The sequence below is a fragment of the Macadamia integrifolia genome, chromosome 11, assembly GCF_013358625.1.
Source record: "Macadamia integrifolia cultivar HAES 741 chromosome 11, SCU_Mint_v3, whole genome shotgun sequence".
In the NCBI taxonomy this organism is placed as follows: Eukaryota; Viridiplantae; Streptophyta; class Magnoliopsida; order Proteales; family Proteaceae; genus Macadamia; species Macadamia integrifolia.
Window position 1 is genome coordinate 30,918,741 of NC_056567.1, and position 26,354 is coordinate 30,945,094.

The 26,354-nt window shown below is 39.2% G+C and overlaps 5 protein-coding genes and 1 pseudogene across 8 annotated transcripts; 4 read left to right on the plus strand and 2 right to left on the minus strand.

Moving 5' to 3' along the window:
• The first annotated feature begins 1 nt into the window (after position 1).
• Positions 2-4,417, plus strand: LOC122093521 (WAT1-related protein At1g68170-like). 3 transcript variants are annotated; one of them, XM_042663868.1, is made up of 4 exons: positions 2-134; positions 234-392; positions 1,087-1,238; positions 3,869-4,417. In XM_042663868.1, the coding sequence occupies exons 1-4, from the start codon at positions 3-5 to the stop codon at positions 3,870-3,872; spliced, it is 447 nt and encodes a 148-aa protein (XP_042519802.1). In that variant the 5' UTR covers position 2; the 3' UTR covers positions 3,873-4,417. The 3 variants fall into 3 exon arrangements, with proteins under 3 accessions (XP_042519802.1, XP_042519801.1, XP_042519800.1); XM_042663867.1 differs by having other exon boundaries at positions 3,904-4,417; XM_042663866.1 differs by lacking the exon at positions 3,869-4,417 and adding an exon at positions 1,375-1,840.
• Positions 4,418-7,231: 2,814 nt separating this feature from the next.
• On the minus strand, positions 7,232-9,734 carry LOC122093510. 2 transcript variants are annotated; one of them, XR_006144488.1, is made up of 3 exons: positions 9,353-9,726; positions 7,505-7,761; positions 7,232-7,390 (listed from the first exon to the last, which is right to left on the minus strand). XR_006144488.1 is itself a non-coding variant. In XM_042663855.1 (2 exons), the coding sequence occupies exons 1-2, from the start codon at positions 9,623-9,625 to the stop codon at positions 7,349-7,351; spliced, it is 315 nt and encodes a 104-aa protein (XP_042519789.1). In that variant the 5' UTR covers positions 9,626-9,734; the 3' UTR covers positions 7,232-7,348. The 2 variants fall into 2 exon arrangements, 1 of the variants encoding a protein (XP_042519789.1); XM_042663855.1 differs by lacking the exon at positions 7,505-7,761 and having other exon boundaries at positions 9,353-9,734.
• A 2,588-nt stretch (positions 9,735-12,322) lies between these two features.
• Positions 12,323-14,056, plus strand: LOC122093243 (probable carboxylesterase 18). Its single transcript, XM_042663527.1, has one exon. It carries the CDS (start codon positions 12,432-12,434, stop codon positions 13,482-13,484), a length of 1,053 nt encoding a protein of 350 aa, XP_042519461.1. The 5' UTR covers positions 12,323-12,431; the 3' UTR covers positions 13,485-14,056.
• Positions 14,057-17,329: 3,273 nt separating this feature from the next.
• On the plus strand, positions 17,330-18,535 carry LOC122093508 (probable carboxylesterase 18). The gene has a single exon (XM_042663852.1). The coding sequence runs from the start codon at positions 17,403-17,405 to the stop codon at positions 18,402-18,404; it is 1,002 nt and encodes a 333-aa protein (XP_042519786.1). The 5' UTR covers positions 17,330-17,402; the 3' UTR covers positions 18,405-18,535.
• A 3,579-nt stretch (positions 18,536-22,114) lies between these two features.
• LOC122093085 lies at positions 22,115-25,616 on the minus strand (annotated as a pseudogene).
• On the plus strand, positions 25,579-26,354 carry LOC122092829 (cypmaclein-like). Its single transcript, XM_042663122.1, has 3 exons — positions 25,579-25,692; positions 25,819-25,846; positions 25,981-26,354. Exons 1-3 carry the CDS (start codon positions 25,615-25,617, stop codon positions 26,163-26,165), a joined length of 291 nt encoding a protein of 96 aa, XP_042519056.1. The 5' UTR covers positions 25,579-25,614; the 3' UTR covers positions 26,166-26,354.

The window sequence follows — 26,354 nt, forward strand, 5'->3', positions numbered from 1 at the left end:
TGATGGTTGACCTTACTCGTGCGTTTGGGAGTGGATCCCCAACATCACCAGTACCTCATGCTAGTAATTATGCACTGGGCTTGCTATTGGCCGTTGGATGTTGTTTAACTTATGCACTATGGTTGATTACTGAGGTATGGTCAATCTATTACAGATATCTAGTGTTCAGGCCGGTTTTGGCCTGATTTTCTCCCTATTTTAATTTTACTTATTTATTTATTTATTTATTGCAGACTAAGATGAGCCAGAGTTATCCATGCTTCTACTCAATGACAACTTTGATATGTTTTATGGCATCAATACAAAGTGTCATTTATGCTTTTTGTATGGAGAGGAAGTCGGAGGAGTGGAAGCTTGGATGGAATATTAGGCTTTGGACAGTGGCTTACTCGGTATATAATGGAATATGGATAAATATAGGGGTGTAAGTTTAGCCTTGACAACTTAAGGTCGTCCTGAGCCCAATAGGGCATAGACTAAGATTTTTTACCTTGAGGGCGGATTAAGGATGAAAAACATTGACCCTGCGTTAGGATTGGGCTGGGCCTGGGTTGCCTACTCCCAACCTAACCCGACCATGATTTTAACCCTGAATTATAAAATATAAGTGGCTATTATCCCATCCTTTCATTTATAATAATGAAATTTGATTCATTGATTAACTTTTATTATTGTGTTGCACTTCATAATTTTAATTTTATAATGATCATTTGATATATTAGTGCTTCTTTTTTTTCTTATATATTTTTTTAATGTATAGAACACAAATGAAAAAAAAAAGTTATCAATTAGGGTTAGCCCGACCTTGACAAAAATCAGGCATAATTAGGGTCAACCCGATCCAATCAAGGTCAGTTAGGGCTGGTTGGATTGGCATGAACCCGACAGGGTTAAGCCCAGGCATGAGCTTGAAAAAATTGGATAAGGTCAAGATTAAGTTTTGGGGACGTAGGGTTTGACTAGGGTTCAACCTGACACTGTTTCACCCTTAGACGAACGTGATGGAGTTTAATTGGTACTTTTATTTGCTTATTTTATATCTTATTAATGAATGGATTTGTTGTGGTTTTTGTGGCACTCGTGTAGGGACTGGTGGCAATGGGGCTGATGTTTACGCTCATAGCATGGGTGGTAAGTGTAAAGGGTCCATTGTTCGTATCAATTTTCAGCACTGTTTCACTTGTGTTGGTGGCGATTATGGCCTCCTTAATTCTTGATGAGAAGTTACATGTCGGAAGGTAAGATATATAATTTTCAATTTCAATAAAAGGAAAATTAAAATTAGTCATTTTTAAGGGTTAATGAGTACTGTGGTGATGTGAAATCTAATCTAAAAATATATATATATATATATATATATTTATATATTTACAGCTTAGTAGGGGCTGCGTTGGTAGTTGTGGGATTGTATGTGGTGCTATGGGGGAAGGGAAAGGAGATGAAGAGAATGTCTCAGATTTGTACAGAATCAAAGCATTTCGGGGTGGCTGTCACTTCCGTACCGTCTTCTTCAGCTGAGTACTGTTGACAACTCCATCAGCCACAACCTTGACATTAACATCTCAGATGATGCTCCTCATAATCTGGCCATGGTTTCCCCAGCTGTGTCAGTAGGTGTAGAAGAAGAAAATGATGAAATAAAAGAAGGCTGAAGGCTGGGGAAGAAGAGGAAGTATTTGTGTGGCCTTTTATCTCCAACAAACTGATAATTTACTTCCATAGAAAACTGATAATACCTAAGTTTTATTGGTATATATTCTTGTCTGTTGGTAATGATCATGATAGTTAGTACCACCACAATACATAGTTGATATATCTGTCCACCCTCTTCCCTTGTATATATCCTTGTTTAACTCTCTCTCTCTCTCTCTCACACAGTTAGCGATTTGGGCCTCTACCTCTCACAGTTACAAATTTTTTTGCAACATCTTTCTGTTTAAGAGCCATAAGTAATGATCATGTTAGTTAGTACCACCACAACACATAGTTGATATATCTATCCACCCTCTTCCCTTGAAAACAAGGGTTGTGTCCGGATGTGGGAATGCATGCAAATGCAAAGGGTAGGTTCCTCTTCCCTCTCTCTCTCTCTAGTTAGAGAGAGAGAGAGTACTATGAACTTTGGGCTTTGGCCAACTTCTTTTATTAGTTTGTAGGGGACTAGGAGTTGGTTTAGATTTGGGTTAAGGTCATGGTTCAAATGTGTGGGCATGGTCTGGTTCATTGGAGAGAACTAAGAGATGCTGTAAGATTTGTGGTAAGATGTTGGTTCTGTAGTGAGGACATGGGCAGGTTCATTAGAGATGGAAAAGTCAATTGGTTGGGTAAGCACAGATGTAGCCATGTAGGGCTTGGATTTGGATTATTATTCCCTTTCCCCTATAAGCTTAATGACATTCTTCCCTTGGAAGAAAAAATAATAATAAAAAAAAAATCGAGTGGGGGCTAAAGGAATTAGTTGCGAGGCAAGCTGTAAATTTGAGTTTTTATTTCAAATACACCTTATATTTGGTGACACAGTATACAAATTAACCAGTTGTCAGCTCAAAACAACTATGGGGGAAGTGTTTCTCTTGGGGGAGTGTGGTTTCTGTACCCCGTGAGGGCTAGTGAGCTTGTATAAAAAAACATTTACATAGATGTTATTTTCTATTTCATGGGAGATGGATTGGTCATTTCGCCACCCATGTGTAAGGGTCATACTTCCTTGCAAAAACTTTTTTCTCAATAATTATATACACCTTTTTCAAATTTGGTGAGGGTTCCTGAAAGGCAACGTGGCCTCCGCACCAGCACAGGAGTTAATGGGAATGCACGAGGAAGCATCAATAGGGGCAGGATTTCCCCCTTTCATGAGGGAGTGAGGCAGTCATTTTGACCCTCTCTATGGCTGGTCGGGTGCAAGGGCCACACTGCCTTCAGGCTTCTTTTTCACAACAAAATTATGGGGAAGTGAATGCTACCCAGTTGTGCCCTCTATGCTTAGACATAGGATGCCGTGAAAAGATGCCCCTACCCCTTTTGTTGGATGTTTATGCACGTGCACTTCCATTGGCCAAGGCACTGGTGCAGTGGCCACACGATCATGTAGCATTATTCTTCCTAAAATTATATATAATCTCTCAAGAAAAGAACCTTGTCAGTTTTTTGTTGCCTACACCCATACAGGAAGACGCAAAAAGACCACATTGTTATTCCACCCACATGGGTTGAAGGTGCTCCTGCATGTTCTCCCATTGACCCCGCACACTGATTTTGCCTACACCAGATTAGCATAATTCCTAATCTCAGATAAGAAACAAGTAAATAACTTCTTCCAACCAGAACACTACTACCAAAGAAAATAAAGAATTCTACACAACTGGAGACAGACAAGCAACCACTGACATGAAGCTCATTACATAGGGCAATAAACTCTTGCTATATGTAGCAAATCCCATTTTCAGAAAAAAGCAATGTCATTTCAGAGAGTCAACTAGACTACAGAAATACTATTCAATCAGATTTTTTATTTTTTTTGGAATAATTAACGGCTATTAATTTGTTTAATAGAATTTTAATTTGAATTCGTTACAGATTAGGGATGACGTTGTAATGGAAATAAAAAAATCAAACTAAAATAGGAATTAATTTTTATAAGGATATTCTTGTAGTAGCCTATTACCATCACCATATAAGGCAAGAGATAATTATCAATTGTGTTCTTGGTAGGAGGTATAACCATATAAGAAGTAAGAAGATCTTCCTTTCCAAACTCCAATGTACAGATGAATCTCACTGTGCTGTCAAAGCTTGCTTGTTCTTGTTCTCTTCTACCTTCCCAATCTCCTCTCTTTTTTATTTTCTGGTTTTTGAATCTGCCTTGTAGTTAACAGTGAGTTTCCTTCAATTTTGCTGAACAAGATACACATGGCTGCTGGTCTCTGCTACTTTCTTCATGGCCTGAAACCGACAATGGTGGTGTTGCTAGCTAAGATCATTGTTGTGGGGCTTAATTAACTCTTCAAGTTGGCAGCCATGGATGTTATGAAGCTGAAAATCTTGGTTGCTTACCGATGCATCTTCGCAACCATTTTTGTTGGCTCCCTTTGCTTTCTTTGTGGAAAGAAATTGTTGGCAAATCAGGTTTTGACTAGGAAAACTAGGCCGAGTTTGGTTAAAAGATTAGAAACATGGTCAAGAGTTATGAAGACTCATCCTGTATGAAAAATTGACAAAACTGAGGCCAAATCATACCGAGTCATTCAAGACTCGTTTGTTTTGCCCGAGTTACAACAAAACGGCCGATTCTTGTCAAAAGTTTAAGTTAGCATTTCTGATAGTTTTGAACTAAAATATATTCTAATGATGTTAAATGTTCAATGATTGAAGTCTTCTGTATTGCTTACCAAAAAAATAAAAAGTCTTATGTATTGAATCTAGTGACTATTGAGTGTATACATTTAAGTTTTAATTAAAAAAACATGATTTGTGACCATGACATGTCCAAGTCGGATCTTATCACTTTCATCCAATAGACAATAAATGATGAGCTTTATAAAGAAAATTTGAAAAACAAACACTTTTATTCTATCTTGTCTCAATTAATTAATTTATTAATTATTTATTTGGATTGCTTGAGAAAAACTAGTATGGAAATAAGAGAGAGAAATTTGACATGACTCACCTGGTTTTTTGTGACTTGCTTTTACTCACTAGGATTTAAAGAGGACGAATCGAGTCACAAAACCTAGTTTTTCAACAATGGGAAAGATACGTTGATACCTTAAGGGTGGTTTTTTTTTTTTTTTGGGCTGGAATCGAAGACTATGGCTCTACATAGCCAGAGTTCGAATCAGATTCTCGTACTAGAACTATTCTTGTATATATGCCATTAGGCTAACACATGGATTCTAATTTTTAGGAGGCCTATGATAATGGGAGAGAATAAGTAGTTGATTGAATTAGACTTTGTCCATAAAGAGAATGGATCCATTGCTCGACTGATCACCTAGTTGTTCGAGTGAGCATCCAACACTTGTTTCACTTCCTGCCATTACATGGGTGAAGATGGGTATATTTGGAAGCAAATTAAAGAGACATACATTGAATGTTCACATGTACAATCAAGTGATAGTACGAGCAGTGGATCAAATCTCATCCATAAATATTATATTCTTAATTTGTTAACAAACAAGAAGAATGCATATTAAATAAGTTCTGAAGGATCCGAGTTTTTGACTCATGCAAACTTCAGAATTTTAAGAAATCATCACATTTAATTACTCATTGGCACGGTATACAACTCGGTTAACTCAGCCGAGTCTTATGCACTAGTACTCTCTATGTTTACTTGATTCCCTAGTGCCTCCCAGTTGAGTTGACTCAGAGTTGAGTTTTGAATCAGCAAGTCATGAGGCAGAGCTAAGATTTAGAGCTTGGGAGCTGCATTTTAACAATGTAATATATATTACAATGCATTGTTAATATGTATTTGCTTATGAGTAATTAATCACTTCTTCTATACTTTCTTACACACAGAAATAGCAGACCAAAATTGATATGGATGGTCATCTTCCAAGCATTCCTTTGTGGTTTATTAGGGTAAGTCATTCAATCTTCTTGAAACTGATTCTGAACATGTCGCTGAGTAGTGCCTCACTTTGAGATAATAGAGGAACACCTCTTGGGATTAAGGATTTAAATCTTGGGAATTGGATCAATATCAGTCTTTGCTAATACTAGTATGATATCAATTAAGATCGATTCGTATCAGCTTGGATCAGTCACTATTTATTGTAAAAAAATTATTTTTTTTCTCATGATTTTACTCTTAATCTGATATCGATATGCGATCCAAATTCCACTAGATATCAATATTAGTCTCAACCAATACCGTTGCTTAAAAACCTGCTTGGGACCCAAGTGTGTGACTTCCCAATTTCCACTTAGTAGATAGGAGAGCATTCATATATAATTAATCCTCTCTCTCTCATCGATAATAAATAGCTGTACTAAAGCTAGACTAAGCACACAAGTAGCATCCCAATGGTTTCATTCTTGTGGAGTGAAGTTCATACCTTTGCATTAACGTGTCTAGTCATAATAAAGGGTGAATCGAACGAAAGTGGATCAGCTTCTCGTATGAAATTGATCCATACACATGGAATCTATGAGAACTTGATCCACTCTCAACTGAAGGGCATAAGGCTGAATATATGAACCCCAAGGGGTTAGCGCAGTTGGTTTGGAGGAGACACAGTACTCCGCCTCAGGAAGCAAGGTCACGTGATCAAACCTTCGCTATTGCACCTAACTTCTTGGGGCGATCGCATGAGAATTTCCATCTTGGACTGACCTGATCCTATGTAAGCGGTATCATAGCAACCCAAAGATTAGTTAGGTCAAAAATCCTGATACCCTGGGTATTAAAAAATAATAATAAATAAATATATATATATATATATATATATACACACATTGAAACTTAACCCATGACTCGAGTCTTAGAGTGTGATGTGAACCACTGGTCCTAAAGGTTGAGGAAAAGTTTGGCCAACCAAACTCATAGACCTTTTGTATGGTCCACCCTTTCTAATGGGAACCAACTCAATATAGATGTGGGCCCATTAATATATATATATATATATATATATATAAACATTGAAACTTAACCCATGACTCGAGTCTTAGAGTGTGATGTGAACCACTGGAAAGTTTGGCCCACCACACTCATAGACCTTTTGTATGGTCCACCCTTTCTAATGGGAACCAACTCAATATAGATGTGGGCCCATTGTCAGATCCAATTTCCAAGTTGGTGGGTTTTTCACAATAGGGATGACTTGTTGAGACAAAGGCTAACTGTGGAGTATATCCCGATCTCCCAAATAGTATTACTTTGTTGAAAGGCCCATGAGGATCATGTTCTTGGTGAGAGTGGAGGCCCATTTGTGTTTTTCCTTTGCCCTTTTCCCCTTGAAGGGGAGGGGCGTGAGGGACCAATTCAAGCAATCTAGAGATGCTATATATATATATATATATATACTGTCTTTCTCATCCCATGGCCTGCCCATGGGACCTGATTATAGCTGATCTTTGGATCGTTCCCATCCCATGGCCTTCCCATGGGCCTAAAGCATATCATTATACTTCCTTGTACGCACTCATGGGCCTAATTGATGTTGTGATGCTGTCTATTCCATGGACCTACCCATGGGTTTCAACTCAACCCAGCTCACAGAGGAAGAAATGGCACAAATTGGAGAAAATTTCATACATTTGTGTTACAAAGTTGTGTTATTGTATTGAATGAATATGCATTGGAAGCTCCCCCAGCCATCATTGATGCTTTGAAGGATTTGTGGATCTACATTGCAACCTTGGTCCAATGGCTTTTCTCTTGATATTCCTGTATAAAAAATGCATTTGTTAAGAAAACTCCTCAAATAACAGAGAGAGAGAGAGAGAGAGAGAGAGAGAGAGAGAGAGAGAGAGAGAGAGAGAGAGAGAGAGAGAGTCTAACATTAAATTTTCTTCCTTGTTTTGTTGTTAAGAATCATGATATGTAGATTCAAGACCAAAGCACTTCAAAAAAGGCTTTAAGAATTGTTCTAGGTAATAGCAGGGATTAACACAAAAGTGCATTAGTGTTCTTCGTTTGACCACCATTGGTGAAGATTCTCCCATTTCTTCTATTTCTTCTTCACCATCTTGTTCCTTCCTCTCCTTTAGTTTTGTTCTTCTTGTGGATGTTGTCAAGTGGCCTCTGATGGTATTCACCTGCGATCTTGTACTTGCATTAATTTTATATTTTTGGTTTGCACTAATAATACATCTTCAACTTTAGTATGAGATAAATAAATAAAAATAAAAATAAAAAACCAATCCAAAATATGTAGATGAATAAAAAAAAAAAAAAAAGCGAAAATTATGAATCTGAAATATATAAATAGAAATAAATACAAGTTGGGCATATGATTGAATCGTTTCACATAATTTGACATTCGGTTAATCAGTGAGTGACCTTAATTACTCATATGATTAAAAATTGCCACATCATCAACCACGTGAATAAAATAGTTGGAACATGTTTTTAAGCATAAAATTGGCCCACATGTTTGGCACAAAGAGAGGAAAAAAAAAAATGGAAAAAGAAAAGAAAAATAGGCCATCTAGACATATGATATGTTCGTTCTGATTGTGGGATGGAGACAACATGGTCTAGATTAGTCACGTGTCAAAATCCGAAGTCTAATTCAACCAAATACCCCCTTTTGTATTTGCACACTTTCCGTATATGTCCATGCATGTGTATTGATAGTATAGCCATTATTGTGCATTGTCCTAACTATGAATGAGACAGCTGATCTAGAATTAAAAATATGAGGGAGTGTACCTTATAGGGTATGTGGTCCTTGTGCCTAGACAAAAAGGGTGTGAAATGATCACCACACCCTCCTAATTGATGACCATGCACAAGCTCTCGCTGGCCGACACACTGATGCAAGGACCATATACCTTCTTTCTTCCAAAATATAAAAATAGATGACTCAAATTCATCTTATGACCTAACAAAACATCACTTTCATTGTTATAAAGATAACCACCGTTTAAGATTTAGAATGAAATCATGTACACTAGTGGGTTGGTTTAGTTGGTAACCGACCCATGGCCCCTTCAAACCTTTTTTTTTTTTTTTTTGGTAAGAAGTATGTATTGAAAAGAAGAAATAAGACAAAGAATTTATAGAAAAAATAGCAACCCTAAAATCTCCTATTAGACCGGCCTAAAGAGAGGATCATTCTCCACAACACCCATGGGATAGCCCCCATCAACAAATGAAATTGAACAGCAAGATAGAGTTCTAGGGGAGGAACTCCTTACATTCTATAATAAACTTCATGATCAAGACCTATGAGATTTGTGATGGAACCCCCAAACCCTTTTGATTGGTAAAACCGTGAAAGATGGATTATAAATGACCCAATAAAACATTGATTCTTAATCAGTTGATGGGATTGGGGGGAGTGTCAGGCACCAATCCCACCCACTCAGAAATTGATATTTAATAAAGAAGAAAAGTTCACCGGTTGGTGCATATCTAAAGGTTTAACAGACCATATATTTAGAATCGTTAATGTCCAAAATGCCCTGAAACTTTCATCCTATGCCCAAAATATCCATAAAAGCAATCCACTCACAGTAATTGAGATAACCAGAGATCCTTTGCCCTTTAACAAAACTAGAAAAAATTTTCATCTTTTTTTATGTCTCGATTCTAGCTTAAAAAGAAATTCCAGAGATTGAAGAATTCTTGGAATCAAAATCAATTAAAGTAGAGATAAGTGAAAGAGAATCTTAATTTGCATACCTTATACTTATCCTGAGAGCAGTTGATCCCAATTTTAATGGAGTTGTTCTTGATTTGCTTCGCCTTCCGGTGGTCTCGACTCATAAAATGATCGGCGGCAACAGTCGAAACCTTTCGGTGGTCGTCGGCGGCGGCGGCGTCGGCGTCGAAGCCATGGATTGTAAGGTGAGTGAAGAGGAGGAGGAAGAAGAGGAACATCACCAATAGGTGCAGACTTAAGAGCCATGACTCCCCTGGAAATTCTATGATGAGATCATCGCCTAAAGCGAACATCTCTGACTCAACTACTTCCAAATTTCAGAGAAGAAGAAGAAGAAGAGAGAGAGAGAGAGAGAGAGAGAGAGAGAGAGAGAGAGAGAGAGAGATTGCGAGAAATCTTGGAGGGAGGTCAATTGTGTAAGAGTGAACGTTGGGCATAGGCATATAGTGACGTAGTCTGATGTTGTTGGTCACATGAAAAAAGAAAAGCAAAACAATAAAAAAAAGGCAAAAAAGTGGATGGTGGGGTAATCTCCAATTTAGAAATTTATAAGAGAAAAGGACCTTTTCCGCTTATGTGGCTCTTCTATGCACAAACACAAGTATGTGAGAGCAGATGTTTTCATGTGGCCTTTCATTGGCATGCGTGGTGATGCTGTGACTGCACAAGTAAACAGGGTTCTCGTGTCATAATTTATAATATGAAGGAGGGATCGATGAGAAAGGAAAGCAATTCTGATTTTCACGTTTCGGGGTTGCTTAGTGTTCTTACTTCATTAAAAATGGATAGAGATATGGATAAAAAATTTGGGAAAGTATTCGTAGAGCCTAATTTTTTATTTATCTTTTTAAAGGAAAAAAAAATGAAAAATATATGTGTGGGATTGTGTAGTAAATGCTTTATGTTTTAAGATAGTTTTTCCAATTAAAAAAAAAAAAGGTTTTTTTAGTGTCAAGACGTTTACACTAGCATCTCTATGTCTATCTCTTCTTCTCATATGAAATTATCTTACTACCCTTCAATATACAATATTATTTTGTAACACCTCATTAATGTACCCTCAATCAAAGAACCTCTTCTCAATTTTTAAAATGCTCAAGGTGGCCCAAAATCTGTGACCTAGTACTTTAGGCAAGCTTGAAGATACACAAGGATGGGTTCCTTTAATAAGCTTATCAAAGTGCGCACTAAAATGAGTTAATTTCTAGAAAAATATATGATAAAACAATTTCAAATGTATTAATATTATTTTTTAATCATGTAAGAGACAAAGGTGTCTCTAAAAATATTAGATTCTATTTCTGATAGCGTAAGAATAGTGAATTGAAGGACGCAGACCTTTCTCGATCGACCGTCGCAGCAACTCTACCTTTCTTCTGCTTGAGCATGCCATCTCTCCTTCTAGAGGGGTATTGTTTTCCCTCCTACCTTGCCTTCAGTATAATCTCTCACCACTTCTAGCGGTGATGCCTTCATTCTTCTTGACAACTAAGAAGGGATGGGGAAAATATGATTATTTAAAACTGCCACCTAAGATTGAAGACCTAGAACCCTAGTGGGGAACTAATTTCAGTTAGGGGATCAAGTTCGAATTTGACTTCATATTCAAGCTTTGATAGAAATACGAGTTTGTGTCAACTTACGAAGGTGAGAAGATATAGGCATCCCACCTTGCTTGAAAAAAAAAATTGTCTTTCTACCATATGATTATACTTCAAATATTCTCCCCTAATTTGAAAAAGCCTAGACCAACATGCATCGCTATATTTGATTGACTATCATGCTAATGGTGTAAAATATAAATATAGTTATCATGCTATCTTATCCTAATGCATGAGAGGTATGAATTCTACATTATGCTTTTTACCAAAAAAAAAAAAAAGAATTCTACATTATGCTGATTAGGGTTAGAGGTTTATCTATGTTTGGTGTCTGACGTGATTGAAGAGGGGGAGAGCCCTTTGCTTTGGATGCAAACTTTTGATGAATTTTCTTACTCAAGGACTAAGGCTTTGCCTTGTTCTTGCTTTTCTGGAGGAATCAGATTTTTGGAGCATCGGCGTAACTTTCGGGTTTTTTATAATTTCGAGAATTTGATGGACGTTCAACACTTTTTGGGCTTCTCAAACGATTCCTTCAGAAATTCTGGGTTCCCTAGGGGTTTTGGAAATTTTAGGAATTTTTGAGTATTTGTGGATTCAACTTGAATCCATAACAGGGCTGGATTCCATGTGTGTGGATCAAGATCGTATGAGAATGGTTCTTGTATGAGAACTTAATCCATCTTCAACGTGGGTAGTGGGTTGAGGGAGATGGGGATACCTGGACAAGAGTTGTCAATCCCAAGCCCGCACTAATTCGATCGATTGGGCCCGACGATTTAAAGACTAGTCTGATATGCATCGATTACTAAATGTGTCGGGCCTAAGCCCGATCCATTTATAAATAGATAGTACACAGTGTAAGCGATAAGCCCGACGAAAGCCTGACCGGCCTGACCCATTTACAAGCTTGACTCGGCCTAACACGTTTAGCCTGACATTTTATATATATATATATTTTGATATTTTTATCAATTATTGAATGAAATTAAGTGTAATATATTTTTTAGATTATTGATGATTTAATAAAATATGTTAAAGTATCTTAATTCTAAGACTATTGAAGACCGTTTAAGCCCCATTTAAAGCTTATTGGTGCATTATTCCATTTAATGCCCAAAGCTTGATTTAGATTGAAATTCTATTGAACCCAACACAAGATTGATTCTTTCCTTAAATAGGTAAATCACAGTTCAAGGGTATAGGCCCGCCGACCCGACTAGCCAAATCAGTCTGGCCGACCGATTGACACCCCAAACCAGGACAAAATAATAATTAGGAAAATTTAAAATACCAAAGAAAAAGGAGAACTTTCTTGGGGGAGTCGGAAAAGAAGTTTGAGGTAAAGATATTTTGAGTAAATATAAGGTGGGTATAGAAAAGTGAGACTAATTTCCCCTAATTATATATTGAGCCACCATCCCATCCTCAGTTCTCACCAACTCAGTATTCACGGTACCTTGCTGAGCACTAAACCACCAAGAGTCCAAAAGAGATAATGAGCAGAGAGAAATCAACGGCGTCACAACCAGTGCTTCCATGGAAGCCAAAGATCGTGCTCTCTCTCCTTTCTGTACTAACGGACATCTTACAGCGACCCAACGGCACCATCAACCGCCGTTTACACGATTTCGTGGACCTGAAGGCCAAAGCCAGAGATAAACCCGTCAACGGCGTCAGAACCTCCGATTTAACCGTCGACGCCACCCGAAACCTCTGGTTTCGCCTCTATATACCCACTGACACAACCCCCACAGGCGGCGACGGTACCCTTCCCGTCATCGTCTACTTCCACGGTGGAGGTTTCGCCTTCTTCAGCCCCAACTCCATTTTCTACCACGATGTCTGCCACAGATTCGCCCGCAAGATTCCCGCCGTCGTCATCTCTGTCAACTATCGACTCTCTCCGGAGCACCGCTTTCCATCACCGTACGAAGATGGCTTTGATACTCTCAAGTTCCTCGACGAGGCAAAATTCCCCAATTTTCCGGCGTATGCCGATCTCTCTAAGTGCTTTCTCGCCGGCGACAGTGCCGGAGCCAACCTTGCTCACCACTTGGCTTGCAGGATCGGAAAAACAGAGTTCCGGAACGTGAGAGTGATCGGCCAGATATCGGTACAGCCCTTCTTCGGCGGCGAAGAGAGGACGGCGTCGGAGATCCGTCTGGGGAAGGGACAAATGGTGGCGATACCAAGAACGGATTGGGTATGGAGGGCGTTCGTGCCAGAAGGGGAGAATAGAGACCACGAAGCGGTGAACGTGACGGGGCCGAGGGGTGTGGATATAAGAGGAATGAAGTATCCGGAGACGATGGTGGTGGTGGGAGGTTTCGATCCGTTGCAGGATAGGCAGAGGGAGTTCTGTGAGTGGCTTAGAAGGTCAGGGAAAGAAGTGAAACTGATTGAGTATCCAAACGCAGTTCATGCTTTTTATTTTTTCCCTGAACTGCCTGAAGCTTCACTGTTGATGGAGGCGGCAAGAGACTTTGTTCTTATGGTTTCTGATGAGGTGAGAGTTGAAGGTGACCAAATCAAAAACTTGATTGGTTAGAGGAGAAAAAAATATTACACATTATTATTATTATTATTATTATTATTATTATTATTATTATTATTATTATTATTATTATTATTATTATTATTGTTTCATAGATATATAAGTAGGAAATCAGACCAGGTTCTTGTTCTCATACGTTTAAAAAAGAAAAAAAAAGGCAACATAGTACACGAGGTTCTCGTTACTGCAAGGTCTGGGAGGAGACAAAGTGTATGTAGCTTTACCCTGCTTCGCAGAAGACCTAATCAAATCCTCCCACAAGAACGTTCAAAATCTCTCAGAACGTGCCCCTATGTCTTGAGTGTGACCCAAACCTAAACTTGATTGTAGACTTGAAATATTTTGCATGGATTCGGCCCCTTGAGGAATGCAAGTGGAAATCTGGGGGTTGGGGTTGGGGTTGGGGTTGAGGTTGGACCATCTCAGCTTTGCCACCTACCAGACTACGAGTCCACTAGATGCCAATTTATTTGATTGTCGATTGCCAATTCTTCTTTGTTATGAGCTGTATATGTTAAATAAACCTAGCCAGATACATGAGTATAATAAGTATATGGATTTTGTGATGTTTGTCCTTTTGGGCTCGGTGTTTTCATCTTAGATATTACCCTCCACAAGATAATTAGTGAATATAAAAAACCACCAACATTGGTGTCAAAGGGGCTCCACATGGTAACTAGTGAATATAAAAAATAAAAAATATAAAATATAAAATAAAAAAAGGGAAGTGGTTCTATGTATTTATCAAAAAAAAAAAAAAAAAAAAAAAAAGTGATTCTATGTGTAAACCTGTTGTGAAGAATTAAATGCCCATCTTTTCTTATAATTAAATGTGTCAATGTGTCATGTATGTACTTATGACTTAAATTCCTCTTTATCTCCACCGAATTTGTTGTTCCAGCCTAGAACAAGGAAATTACCACGCATTTTTTATCCAGAAATTTGATTGAGATCAAAAGTTATTTTTGGAATAGGAATATGGCTCGGTAACAGAAATATTATCATTCAGGCCCATTAGACTGCATGTTGACCGTGCCCTCCACCAAGTAATTAAATTGCATCCGTGAGCGTCCTCCAACTTTCCTCAATGAGTCGATGGGCCTCACATCCATATAGTTGTTAATATTTATTAGTCAAGGCCCACTTTGGTTGGTCCATTTCTTTGTTGAGACAAGTTAACAATTTGTTAGGTGGAAGGGGCGCAAGTAATTAAGATTGCTTTGAACTAGTTGTCAAGCGGTCGAAATAGTCTGTTGACATTTTTGGGGTAAACTCTGTATTTTTCCCCTTGACATCGCAAATGTAGGAGCCTTGGGATCCGACTCCTCTTGTGAGCATTGATCTTTCAGGTTTGTTTATAGTTACTTGGACGATCGACACATGTCCAAGTGGCAATTTAACGGTTGTGCTTCTACCGATCAGAATAGAGGCACCGTGCCCAGAGTCATTGGATCACCATTTGAACAAGTATTGATCACTCAAATAACTTTGGGCAAGACTTGAGGGATCAACACTCACATGAGGATCTCGATCCGACACGTGCTGCAGGTACACCTTTTTTTCTTCAACAATTTGTTACGTGGGCCGGTCGGTGGGGTATTTTTTTTTTTTTGTTTCCCACAAGAAGTTTGGTGAGGTAGCTCACCAAGCACAAATACGTGATGCCATGTTTCTCTTTTTTGGGGCTACGGCCAACAAACGAATAAAGGCGAAGGGATATGCACAAAAGTAAGTAATTGGAATCAGCACCCAGATTGCGGTCTATTATGATCTGACTCTGAACTGAATCGGGCAGAATTAGTCTGGATCAGTGTTATCAATTCGGCCGAATTGAATTAGTCTGGATCAGTGTTATCAATTCGGCCGAATCGAATTTTTCCGAATTTTACCAAAAATTCTGACCGAATCCGAATTAAAAATAAAATTCGGTAAAATTCGCGATTTTTTCAAAAGTGAATATAAAACGCGAATAATTCGGACAGAACCGGATTAAACCAAATTATTCGGTACACTTAAACAGTATTTAAAAAAAAAAAAAAAAACCCAATAAGCTTTTTTGATCGCTTTTTTGACCGAATCCTTAAATTAATCAATCGAATTATTCCGAATAATTCTCCACCCGAATAATTCTAAAATCCGAATTTGCTAACTATGGTCTGGATAGACCCTGAATGGAAAAAATAGCAAAAAAATCCCTAAAAAAACCCGATCAGGATTGCCTGGAATCGAGATTGGCTACTATCGATTCTGACTTGAACCGGCTTACTCGGCTGACCTGGTCCAGTTTCTTAGAACCTTGGTTTTAAGAGAGAGAGAGACATACCATTTCTACACATAATTGACATGATCGGGTCAGATCCAAGGACTAAACCTCTAGCACCAGGCTTAGTCGGGCGACTCGGGCCTCACCATTTTCCCCCTTGTATTAGACCGCCCAAGTGGTCGATTTTTTGTGCTTTAAGTGGGTTACTAATTAATAATAGGGCTAAATGGACTATTGAGCTATTAATCTCTAAATCAACTTTAAATGGGTTTTAAACTTATTTGGCTCTTAATCGTTTTATCTTGATTGGACAATCACTGGGGAAGAGTTCATTACCTAGAATGGTCAAATAATATTTGGTCTAGGCTTGAGCCTAGCACGTTTAACAAACATGTATATGCGATTTTGTGTTTTCCCGATTGGGCATGAAATTCATAACACTAGACCCTATCTAAAACCTTAGAACTATCTAATCTTGAAACCCAACGATCCAATGACCAAAACCCTAGAATCGGTTGCATCAAATTGGTCGGAATTGCGATTGGTGTATGAAATTTGATACATTTCTCAAGTTACATACATAGTTTCTAAAGTCTGACTGGGAGTCTAACAAAATAAGGTTGAAAAATAGTTGAGATTGATAAAATCCTGATTCGAACAAAGAATTGGACCACCGGAAAAACGAGGGAGATTCACTGGTAGGACAGCGTATGGGCATGTTATGATTAGATCTCATTGTTAGGTGAGTTTCTGTGGCTGGTGGATGAGTGCATTTTTTATAGAAAATGATGGGGCATATATGGAGGAAATTATTTAAATAAGGCACATGTAAAATTTCACTTTTAAATTCAATTATTTATCTATTATGTACTCTCTTGTAATAGCAGTCAAATTTTTTCTTGAACATAATTGGGAAGAAGAAATGGCCTCTACACCTAGACACATGAGAGGGATTGAATCCGTTACTCGTATTATTACTTGATCGTACGAGTGAGTATTCAATACCTATCCTTTATGCCCCTCTTCATCCCATGTAATGGCAGAAAGTGAAACTGATGGAGGATGTTCACCTGTATGAGCAGAGGATCATACAAGCATCAAATACATTCTCGTAAAATGACTACTCTACTCCATAAGAAAATGAAAAACTTACTAATGTTGATGCTTTTGAGGGCCACAATACCTTTTAGGGAACCTTCTCCCAAATTAATTTTTCTGTTTTAGCCTTCTTATACATAGTGGGGATTAAAGTTCTAAAACTTGGGATAAGTCAGGGCTGAAACTGACCTGATACCGATCTAGATTGGCCTGGATCGGATCATATCAAACAGATTTACTATTTTTTTTTAAAATAAAATTTAGTTTTTTATGACGATTTTATCTTTGGGTCGTACCCATGTATCAGGATCGGATAGGTCAGGATTAAGGATATTTATCCGATACTGACCGATCCGATCTGAATTTTATAACCATGTTGGGGAGATCCTTTGAGCTGGTACCGTATGGAAGTCGTAGAGGGAAGAGTCGTACAAGAATATGAAAACGACCAACACAATATAATGAACAACCACCCTCGCCATCACCCATTGTGTGTGCTCCAACTTACACACACACAGCGAGAGAGAGAGAGAGAGTGGACAAAGACGTCAATGGCGTCACCAGTGTTACCATGGAAGACGAAGATCGTCCTCAAAATCCTCTCCGTAGTCACAGATACCGTCTGTCGCCCTAACGGCACCGTCTACCGCCGTTTGCTCAACTTCTTAGAAATCAAAGCTGCTGCCAACGGCAAACCTGTAAGGGGTGTCAAAACCTCCGACGTCACAGTCGACGCAACCCGGAAACTCTGGTTTCGTCTTTTCACCCCAACCGAAATCCCTAAAGGTGGTGAAGTCATTCCTCTCCCCGTCATCATCTTCTTCCACGGCGGAGGATTCTCTCTCCTCACCGCCGATTCCCAAGGCTACGACAAAGTCTGCCGTCAATTCGCCGTTAAATTCCCAGCCGTCATTGTCTCCGTCAATTACCGTCTCACACCAGAGCACCGCTTTCCGTCACAGTACGAAGACGGATTCGACACTCTTAAATTCCTCAACGAAACCGAATTCGACACATTTGGTTTTCCGGCGAACGCCGATCCATCCAAGTGCTTCCTCGCCGGCGACAGTGCCGGAGCCAACCTTGCTCACCATGTCGCCATCAGAGCTGGGGAAGCTGATTTCAAGAGAGTGAAAGTGATTGGTCAGATATCGATACAGCCGTTCTTTGGCGGCGAAGATAGGACTGAGTCGGAGATTCGTTTGTCGACGGCGCCGCTGGTGTCGTTATCGAGGACGGATTGGATGTGGAAGATCTTCTTGCCTGAAGGGGAGAACAGAGACCATGAAGCAGTGAATGTGAGTGGGCCGAGGGCAATTGATATAAGTAAAGTGAATTATCCGGCGACAATGGTGGTAGTCGGAGGGTTTGATCCGTTGCAGGATAGGCAGCGGGAGTTCTACCGGTGGCTCAAGAGAAGTGGGAAAGAAGTGAAGCTGGTGGAGTATCCAAACGGAATTCATGCTTTTTATATATTTCCAGAATTGCCCGAATCTTCTCAGTTTATGACGGTGGCCAGGGATTTTATCCATGAACAATGTGACAAGGCATAACCAGATAATTATGTTAATTGCCTTTCTTATGTCCCTAGCCATCTTCTAGGATTAAATAAGATAAAGGGGTTATTATGTAATCTGATTATATTATAAATAATGAAAATTTTAATCTAATTCATTAACACAATTACTATTAGAGTAACACTTTAAAGACGAAACTTGGTATCTTTGGCTTAAAAGGAGAAGCCATAATCTACTTCTTCAGCGATAAATTATAAGAATTCTTTTGTCATTTTAAATCTATTATACTTTCATTCTTTATTGAATAAATAAAGTGATTATAAGTAATTACATATAACTAGTTAATGCAATCACTGCTAGGTTGTTGTTGTGTTCCTTTCCTACATTTCTCCCAATAATTTTTCATACTACACCTAAGCTCATAAGTGTGTGTTAGTAACATGTAATTGCACGACATTGACCTTTTTCTTCTTCTTTCTCCTTTTGATATGGGTGAAATATGTTTCAATTCTTGAAGTGAGCTGACAAAACCAACAGTGCAAAGGTAGTGAAATATAAATGATCAAGTTATATATATCCTTCATTATGGCTGAAGGAGGTATTCCATGAGCCACAGCTTTTATTGATTAGGATGGGCATAGGGGAACAGTGAGGGACTACAACATTTGGTAGTATTCCAATGTCTAAATCCCTAATTCTTTGTTATCAGCTGTTCTAGTTGCATATTATTAATAATGATGATTGGTATTGATATGATGTTAATACATATTGACTAATACAATCACAAATAATTTTTTTAGGGGAAGAGTTCTCTATCCAGGAGCATGGCTCCTACACCAGTATGGGGAGGGGGGGGACAAAAGCGCAGTTGAAAACATCAATAGGCTGGATATTTCCATCTCTTATGGGGGGGGGGGGGGGCAATTTGCCCACCTCTTTATCTCGGTGCAACCCCTACCTTCTCGGAGAGAGTATTTTTTTTTAGAATTGGAGTTGGCTTGGACCAATATGATCTATCCATGTTAGTATCGACAACAATTGATAAAACATTGTAGTTGACGCCTTCCCTAACCCCTCAGCCACCTACTATTAGAAAGTGAAAAGAAGTGTTGAGCTTTCATCTGAAACCTCTGCCTCACTTGCATTTTCTCTTAACTCCAACCCTTCAATCCTAAATTTCACCGGCTGATTTTTCTCTTTCTGCTCTCATCTCACTCATTATCAACCATTTATCTCCTACCCATCCAATGGTTAGGACAACCTGAACACATATCCCTAGACAAGTGTAGAGATGCATGTCCAGACCGTCTTAACCATTATATGAGTGAGGTAAATAGTTAGATGCCCAAGTTGTTGGAGAGGAGCCGGATTCTCTCTCTCTCTCTCACACACACAAACACACACCAAATGGAGCCCTCCCCTCTAATCTTCTCCTAAATAGGAGAGTTATTTATTTTGCCTTCTAATCCCTCACGCTCAATCTGTAAACATCTTCTCATACCTCACTCTTCACACTCTAGTCATACCCCAACCACCCTCCAATCCTTCCTGTCTCTTCTCCCATGCTCAACCAAAGAAAGACAAGTCTAATTCAGTATAGCATCAAGATCATACAAAACATACCCTCCATTTTTTGCTGGAACAAACTCGAAGTTTTCTCAAAAATGTGTTATGTCTGATCCATTCTGTCTAATAATTTCAAAAGTCTCCCAATTGATCAAGCATATTGAAGTCCTAACCACATTTGATAAAATTAATGGATCTAAACTAATAACCATCATAACATTGCAATCTTCTTCTTTTTGTGCTTTTTTTTTTCTCAGTTTTTGGAGAGGCTAGAGATAGATGAGGGGCGACCAGGTGGAGAATCAAAGTTTCCTACATGGATTTTGTCTGAAACCATTTATATAAGGACATCTTTTTATATCATGTGGAACAACAATTTCACATTTTGAACGTAGGATAGGAAGGGAAGACTGGAGATAGGTCACATGCCAAATTTGATGGCCCTTAAAATTTTTTTCTACCTTATGGTCACATGCCAAATTTGATGGCCCTTAAAATTTTTTTCTACCTTATATCTTGTACGATCTTGATCTCGCACATGGTATTTGTTACAAGATTTCTTTTATTTTAGATTCCATATGTATGGACTAGGATCGCATAAGAATGATTCTCGTATGAGAACCTGTTCTACTCTAGTTCTTCAAATAGGTCTTTTTGCAAATTTTAACTTTTTCAAACAAAAAGATCCTTGGTTGGGCCAATCATGATACTTTGCTGGTTGGTGCATCTATTTGTGTAATGTGAAAGTATGATAGATAAGGTGTCAATAGGCCAGGCCGGGCTGCATTTTTTGAAACCTGAGCCCAGCCCAACTCTAGGGTGGGTTAGGATATCTCAACTCAAGCCCAACCCCATCGGGCTTAGCCCAACCCAACCTAACCCTTATGGACCTTGATTGGACTCAGCTTAGCCCAACCCATGTCAGACCACTGTTAGTTAAAACGCGTTTAAAACGCAGTTGTGTTTTTTTGCCCGTTTAAAACGCGTTTTCCAGTATGCTATTATACAATACGGAAAAAAACAGAAACGGCAAAAGAATCCGTTTTAAATGCAAAATAAGAATTTTATTAAAAAAAATTAATTAATTAATTAAAAAAAAAAACCTATTAGTAAAAGTGAAGAGTGAAGACAATATGGTACTTGGTTTTTGGTTTTTAATTTCCATACTATCTATAGGAAAAAATCTCATCTTCTAATAGCCCATTGAGTAAGGAGAAACTAAAGCTAGCAACATCTAATTTTCTTGTAGCCCATTGGGCTATTTTATCTTGGGACTCCCAGAGCTTTTGGAACATTAGATGCATGTATATAGGTAATAATCTCTCAAATTGCATGAGTATATTGCCCTTTTTTTGGTTTCTTTTTTTGAAAACTACACATTTAATACTCGTACCGTTCGTTTTCATCCGTTTGCCGTTTTCTATTTTTTTGACCGTATCGTTCATCATTTTTATCTGTTTAAAACCCGTACCGTACGTTTATGTTTTTTTGCAGTTCCCGTTTTAACTAACAGTGTGCCAAACCAGTAGTATTAGTTACTTGGTTGCTTGATCTTGATACATTGCAGAGGCCATAGACTTATAATTTCTTATATATGTAGATTGCAGAGGTCAAAGACTAAGGTTTTCTTATATATGTAGATTGTGTAAAACAAAAGACTTTTTACGGACCTTTTTCTATAATTACCCATTTTTGATTATTAATATATTTTTGGGGTATGTTTGGAAAAATAACAAAAGGGTGAAAAGACTATTGTATTACGAGCAATGAGGTATTCAAGGATCAATTAAGTGGGGGCAAACTAGACATTTTGTTATTTTTTAAAAAATCTTATTATTATATTGCAAAATTTACATTTTAAATGGCATTTATGTCATTTCAGAGCATACTCCATTACTCTCTGCCTTATTCTATCTTTTTCCGATCAGGATCGAGCTTTTGAATTTTCTCTCTGATGCTTAGGGTTTTGATCTGAAGAAGTCATCCCAAGGTCTTTGCTTTACACCTCTTGTAACAGGTTTCCCAATGAACGCTTAAGATGGTTTGTTATTCATGACCTCGTAATTATTCCGATACTCAACTTTCTACGGTCGATAGAAATTCCAATGGGCACCACAATGAGAAATGCAGAGAAAACCTAAATTGCAGACAGAGCAAAATGATGAGGTTTCTTCTTCTACCTAGTGGTCAGAACTTAAATTGTTGCTCTCTATGGTAAAGGACTGGTAGCCAGCAGAAGTAGACAGCTGACCTGAGCCACTACTACTCGCTGATCTTTCAATCTCGCTAATCTCCGCTACAAGAGGAATAGGATGTTCAAGTATTGGGGGAACTGGAAGGTCAGTTTCCAAAATCTTCACAATCTGATCCATAGTTGGCCTATTAGATAATTGTGGATGAGAAAAAAGAACAACAACCTAGACATACTTTTCAATGACTTCTTTAGCACCCATATCAGACATGCCATCCTCAATGACATCCAAAGGTCTCCCTTTTATCACAAGGGACCAAGCCCAATCTGCCACAAGGGAGTTGTGGCCATCCTTAGTACTAACAGGTGCTTTCTTCCCACTCAAAAGCTCAAGAAGCATAGCCCCATAGCTGTAAACATCACTTCTCTCAGTTAATTTCCCATACAGAGTGATGTGGTAAAAATTGACCAGATGATCTTCCCTGCAGTTCTTCGTGCTTTAGTCGACCTGCATAGAAGAGATGACAGAGGAGAGCTGGACTGACCTGACAGGGGATTCTCCGATGCCTAAGTTAGATATTTCCACAACAGATGCTCAAGAGAGCTTTTTCAGTAAAAGAAGTGATTGATCCCCCATGATGGAGGTTTACCTTGGTATTTATAGGCTGTTGATGGAGGGAGAATGGAAGACGATTGTGAAGAGTCCTGTTTAGGCGTAGAGTCTTTGAGGGGAGTGGCTCTGTGATTCTGGAAATATTCCGAGTCCTAGGGTATTCTAGGGGAATATTCCCCTCTTATCTCGAAAATGCCAACCATGTGAGGGATAGATGTCTATGGTGACGTGTAGTGGATAGAGTCATGTCCTTGTGAATAGAGATCACGTTCCTTGAATGTAGGGGTGGACGAAAACCTTGTTGTTGACGTCGGGCCGCGGTGACGACACGACCTGATGGAGGGCCGAGGTGATAGCATGGCTTGATGGAGGCCGAGGTGGTAGCACGGCATGATGGAGGGCCGAGGTGGCAGCACGGCCTGATGGAGGGCCGAGGTGATAGCACTGCCTGATGGAGGGCCGAGGTGCAGCATTGGTCAGGATGATCCTTGCCCGTACCGTGGTTGGAAAGAAATACCCTCATCACACAGCATACTCAGGGGCAACATAACCCAGTGTCCCAGCCACCCTAGTGCTCATATGGGTCATCCCCTGCGGTGCAAACTAGCCAAGCCAAAATTTGCCACTTTGGGCTCAAACTTTTCATCCAAGAGGATATTACTAGCCTTAATATCCATGTGGATGATAGCTGGTTGTGCCCCATAATGCAAGTAAGCCAACCCCCTCGCCGTCCCAAGCTCAATTTTCTAGCGGACTAGCCAGCTAAGCTTCTTGCCTAATGATCCAAATAGATCGTCATGGAGGCTTCCATTGTGCATCAAATCGCAGACGATTATCCTCTGGTGACCCTCATAAGGAGTAGTTGCATTACAGTATCCTCTGAGAGCAACAAGGTTTACATGCATAACACTGGCAATAACCTCTACTTCATGGGTGAAATCTGCATCCCCTGCAGTAGAACAGTTCTTGAACCTCTTCAATGCAACCTCAGACCCATCCTCTTCCTTTATAAAGATTCCCGTAGCCTCCTTTGCCAATTATGTTATTCCAAGAGAAATTCCTCGTAGCCTGTTTGATTTGCTCGAATGTGAACTTAATAAGACTCGTACTCCATTGATCGATTCCGATCCTAAAATTGAATTCGCCTGACCAAATTTTGCAACCATCTTCCTCTTCCTCTTCCTCCTCTGTTTTTTGTGCCTTTTCCATATAAACCAAAAGCCCACAACTATACCAAGCAAGCCAACACCGCCACCGATCGCAACTCCATAAATCAGGGTCGCATGTCCCTTGCTGCTCAAACTAGAGGAAGAGAAATCAAGGGAGAACAAACACATGGCAGTTCCCATGTCGGTCGGGCCATAGCAATTAACGAGTCCAGCAGAATAGATGGATTGAGCTCCTCTGTGGCGCAACACAGTGTCCGGTGCGCATCCAATGGTAAAAAATGCCTTGACATAGAGTCCAAGGCGGTCACACGCAGCCCAAGGTGTTACTGGGCATTGGATGCGCTCCAGACATTGTCTTGCGCCACAGGCCCACAGAGGAGCCAAATCCCAGAATAGATAGAGGGGTACCTTGTGCAGGAAGACTTGTTCACAACTTGATGGCCTCGTAGGTAAGCTGCCTAGAAGTTCGATAAGCTTGTGGTGCACGTAGCGCAAGGAGGAATTTGGCGAGGGAGGGAGGAAATATTACCTCTGGGAGTTTCCATAATCGGCTTAAACGAGAGAAATGCTTGAGGAGATGATTTTGGGGGAGATTAGTGGTGATCAATGACGATTTAACCTTTTATTACGAAATCTTGTATGAGTTTTTGTTTTCTTTGATTTTTCTAATAAATCTTGAAATGAAATAAATAATTTATAAAGAAATCTTGTATGAGTTTTCTAATGATGATTTTTCTGTGATTTTTAAAGGGTACTGGACGTCTTGTTATGTTTGGATAAATAATAGACCCTTGTCATGTTAATAATTTTTCTATAATTTTTTTATATTATTGTATACTTAATATACATGATTGGTTTGGGTTGAATTCGGTGGGGTTGAGTTGGATCTAGTTGGGTTGGGTTGAGACCTCAACCTAGGCCTGGTCCAACCCAGCCTCGGACCTGAAATTCTCAATCCTATCTCACCTTATCGATTGAAAACTCAATCCAAGCCTTGTTCGGGCTCAGAATAGGCTAGGGTAGGTTCGAGCAGACCCAACTGTTTTAACACCCCAAATAATGGGCCAATTCCGACTGTAAGAAGATATTTCTACTTCAGGATGTCTAACCATAGAACCATGTATGTGGGATAGGGTTCTTTCGCCCAAAACCTATCATGATTAACCAAACCAGGTTAAATCGTTTTGGAAAATTATATTTTGAACTTTGGTTTCTCAAACCACATGAAAGTTAATTTTGGCTTCGTTCTTACTCCAACTCTTGAAATTGGAGCTTCTTCACCCAATTTTATTAGTCTCACCCTTTTAATTTGGTGGCCCTCTGCATTGACTTGATGGATAGTTTCTTTACTTCTTTAGTTACTCTGGAAGTGACAATGTCGGTGTTGACCCTTGAAGGAAGAGCCCTTTGCCGCTGCATGCACCTCCCCCATCCATCTCTCTCTTTCTCTGTGAGTTCACTCTTGGAGGGAGAGCCCATCACTACCTGCAGCTGCTTAAGCAAACAACACATGCCTTACTGGCATGAGGAACCTTCGGCGTATCTCAGATGAGTATGTCCAGGGCGAGTTCTCAGTTCTCACTGCCCTCGCATTCACCTACCTCTCTCCTACTCCTCTCACTATATAAACACCTCATAGTCTTTCCAATTTCTCCACAAGAAACTAAAACATTCTCTTTCATCTTCTGCTTTTCTGAGTCTCCTACCATGGCTGTCTCTAGGGTTCTTATTGCTTCACTTCTCCTCTCTCTCCTTCTACTTCATGTGGCTGCAGCTATTGAAGAGGTAAGATTAAAGGTCTCAACTTGAGACATTCCAAGAAATCATAGTTTAATCAATTCTTAAATTTTCTTCTCTTTAATTTCCCTTTCCTTCTATTAATATGTTGTGTGTTTTCTTCAATAATCACAGGCCAATGGTAACCAAGTTGCTACCATAGGTATGACAAATATCTCCATCCACCCTATATATTGTTTCACATTTCACTCTCATGTGATCATCTTCCCACACGGGATTCCACCGTTAATTTGAGTACTTAATGCTTATTTCTTTACTGATGTTTCCGAGTTTCAGACTGTAGCTCAGCTTGTAAGGGGAGGTGCCGGCTAGCATCAAGGAAGCGTCGCTGCATGAGGGAATGCAGGTCCTGCTGTAAAAGGTGCAATTGCGTTCCTCCTGGTACTTATGGGAATGAAGACGTCTGCCCATGCTATGCCCATCTGATGACACACAATGGGAAAAAACACAAGTGCCCTTGAAAGAACACAACTACTTTGTTTGGACATTAACCAATGAGTTCTACAAGCTAGATAGATTCTGATTCTGATAGTGTTTGTTATCCAATAAAGGAAAGTTAATTCTATATAAAACGTTTGTGTTTTATTCTGTTGTTTTGGTTGTTATTTATTGTTGTATTAGATCTTTATGGAAAAAAAGTTGTATGGAAA

Excerpts from the sequence above, each read along its gene's own strand:
- LOC122093508 (XM_042663852.1), top strand. The coding sequence starts at position 17,403 with ATGGCGTCACCAGTGTTACCATGGAAGACGAAGATCGTCCTCAAAATC.
- LOC122092829 (XM_042663122.1), top strand. The coding sequence starts at position 25,615 with ATGGCTGTCTCTAGGGTTCTTATTGCTTCACTTCTCCTCTCTCTCCTT. Across the intron at positions 25,693-25,818 it reads TGGCTGCAGCTATTGAAGAG|GCCAATGGTAACCAAGTTGC; the intron begins GTAAGATTAAAG and ends CAATAATCACAG. Across the intron at positions 25,847-25,980 it reads TAACCAAGTTGCTACCATAG|ACTGTAGCTCAGCTTGTAAG; the intron begins GTATGACAAATA and ends TCCGAGTTTCAG.
- LOC122093521 (XM_042663866.1), top strand. The coding sequence starts at position 3 with ATGGTTGACCTTACTCGTGCGTTTGGGAGTGGATCCCCAACATCACCA. Across the intron at positions 393-1,086 it reads TTTGGACAGTGGCTTACTCG|GGACTGGTGGCAATGGGGCT; the intron begins GTATATAATGGA and ends GCACTCGTGTAG. Across the intron at positions 1,239-1,374 it reads GAGAAGTTACATGTCGGAAG|CTTAGTAGGGGCTGCGTTGG; the intron begins GTAAGATATATA and ends ATATATTTACAG.
- LOC122093243 (XM_042663527.1), top strand. The coding sequence starts at position 12,432 with ATGAGCAGAGAGAAATCAACGGCGTCACAACCAGTGCTTCCATGGAAG.
- LOC122093510 (XM_042663855.1), bottom strand. The coding sequence starts at position 9,625 with ATGTTCGCTTTAGGCGATGATCTCATCATAGAATTTCCAGGGGAGTCA. Across the intron at positions 7,391-9,352 it reads GCTCTCAGGATAAGTATAAG|GAATATCAAGAGAAAAGCCA; the intron begins GTATGCAAATTA and ends TTTTTTATACAG.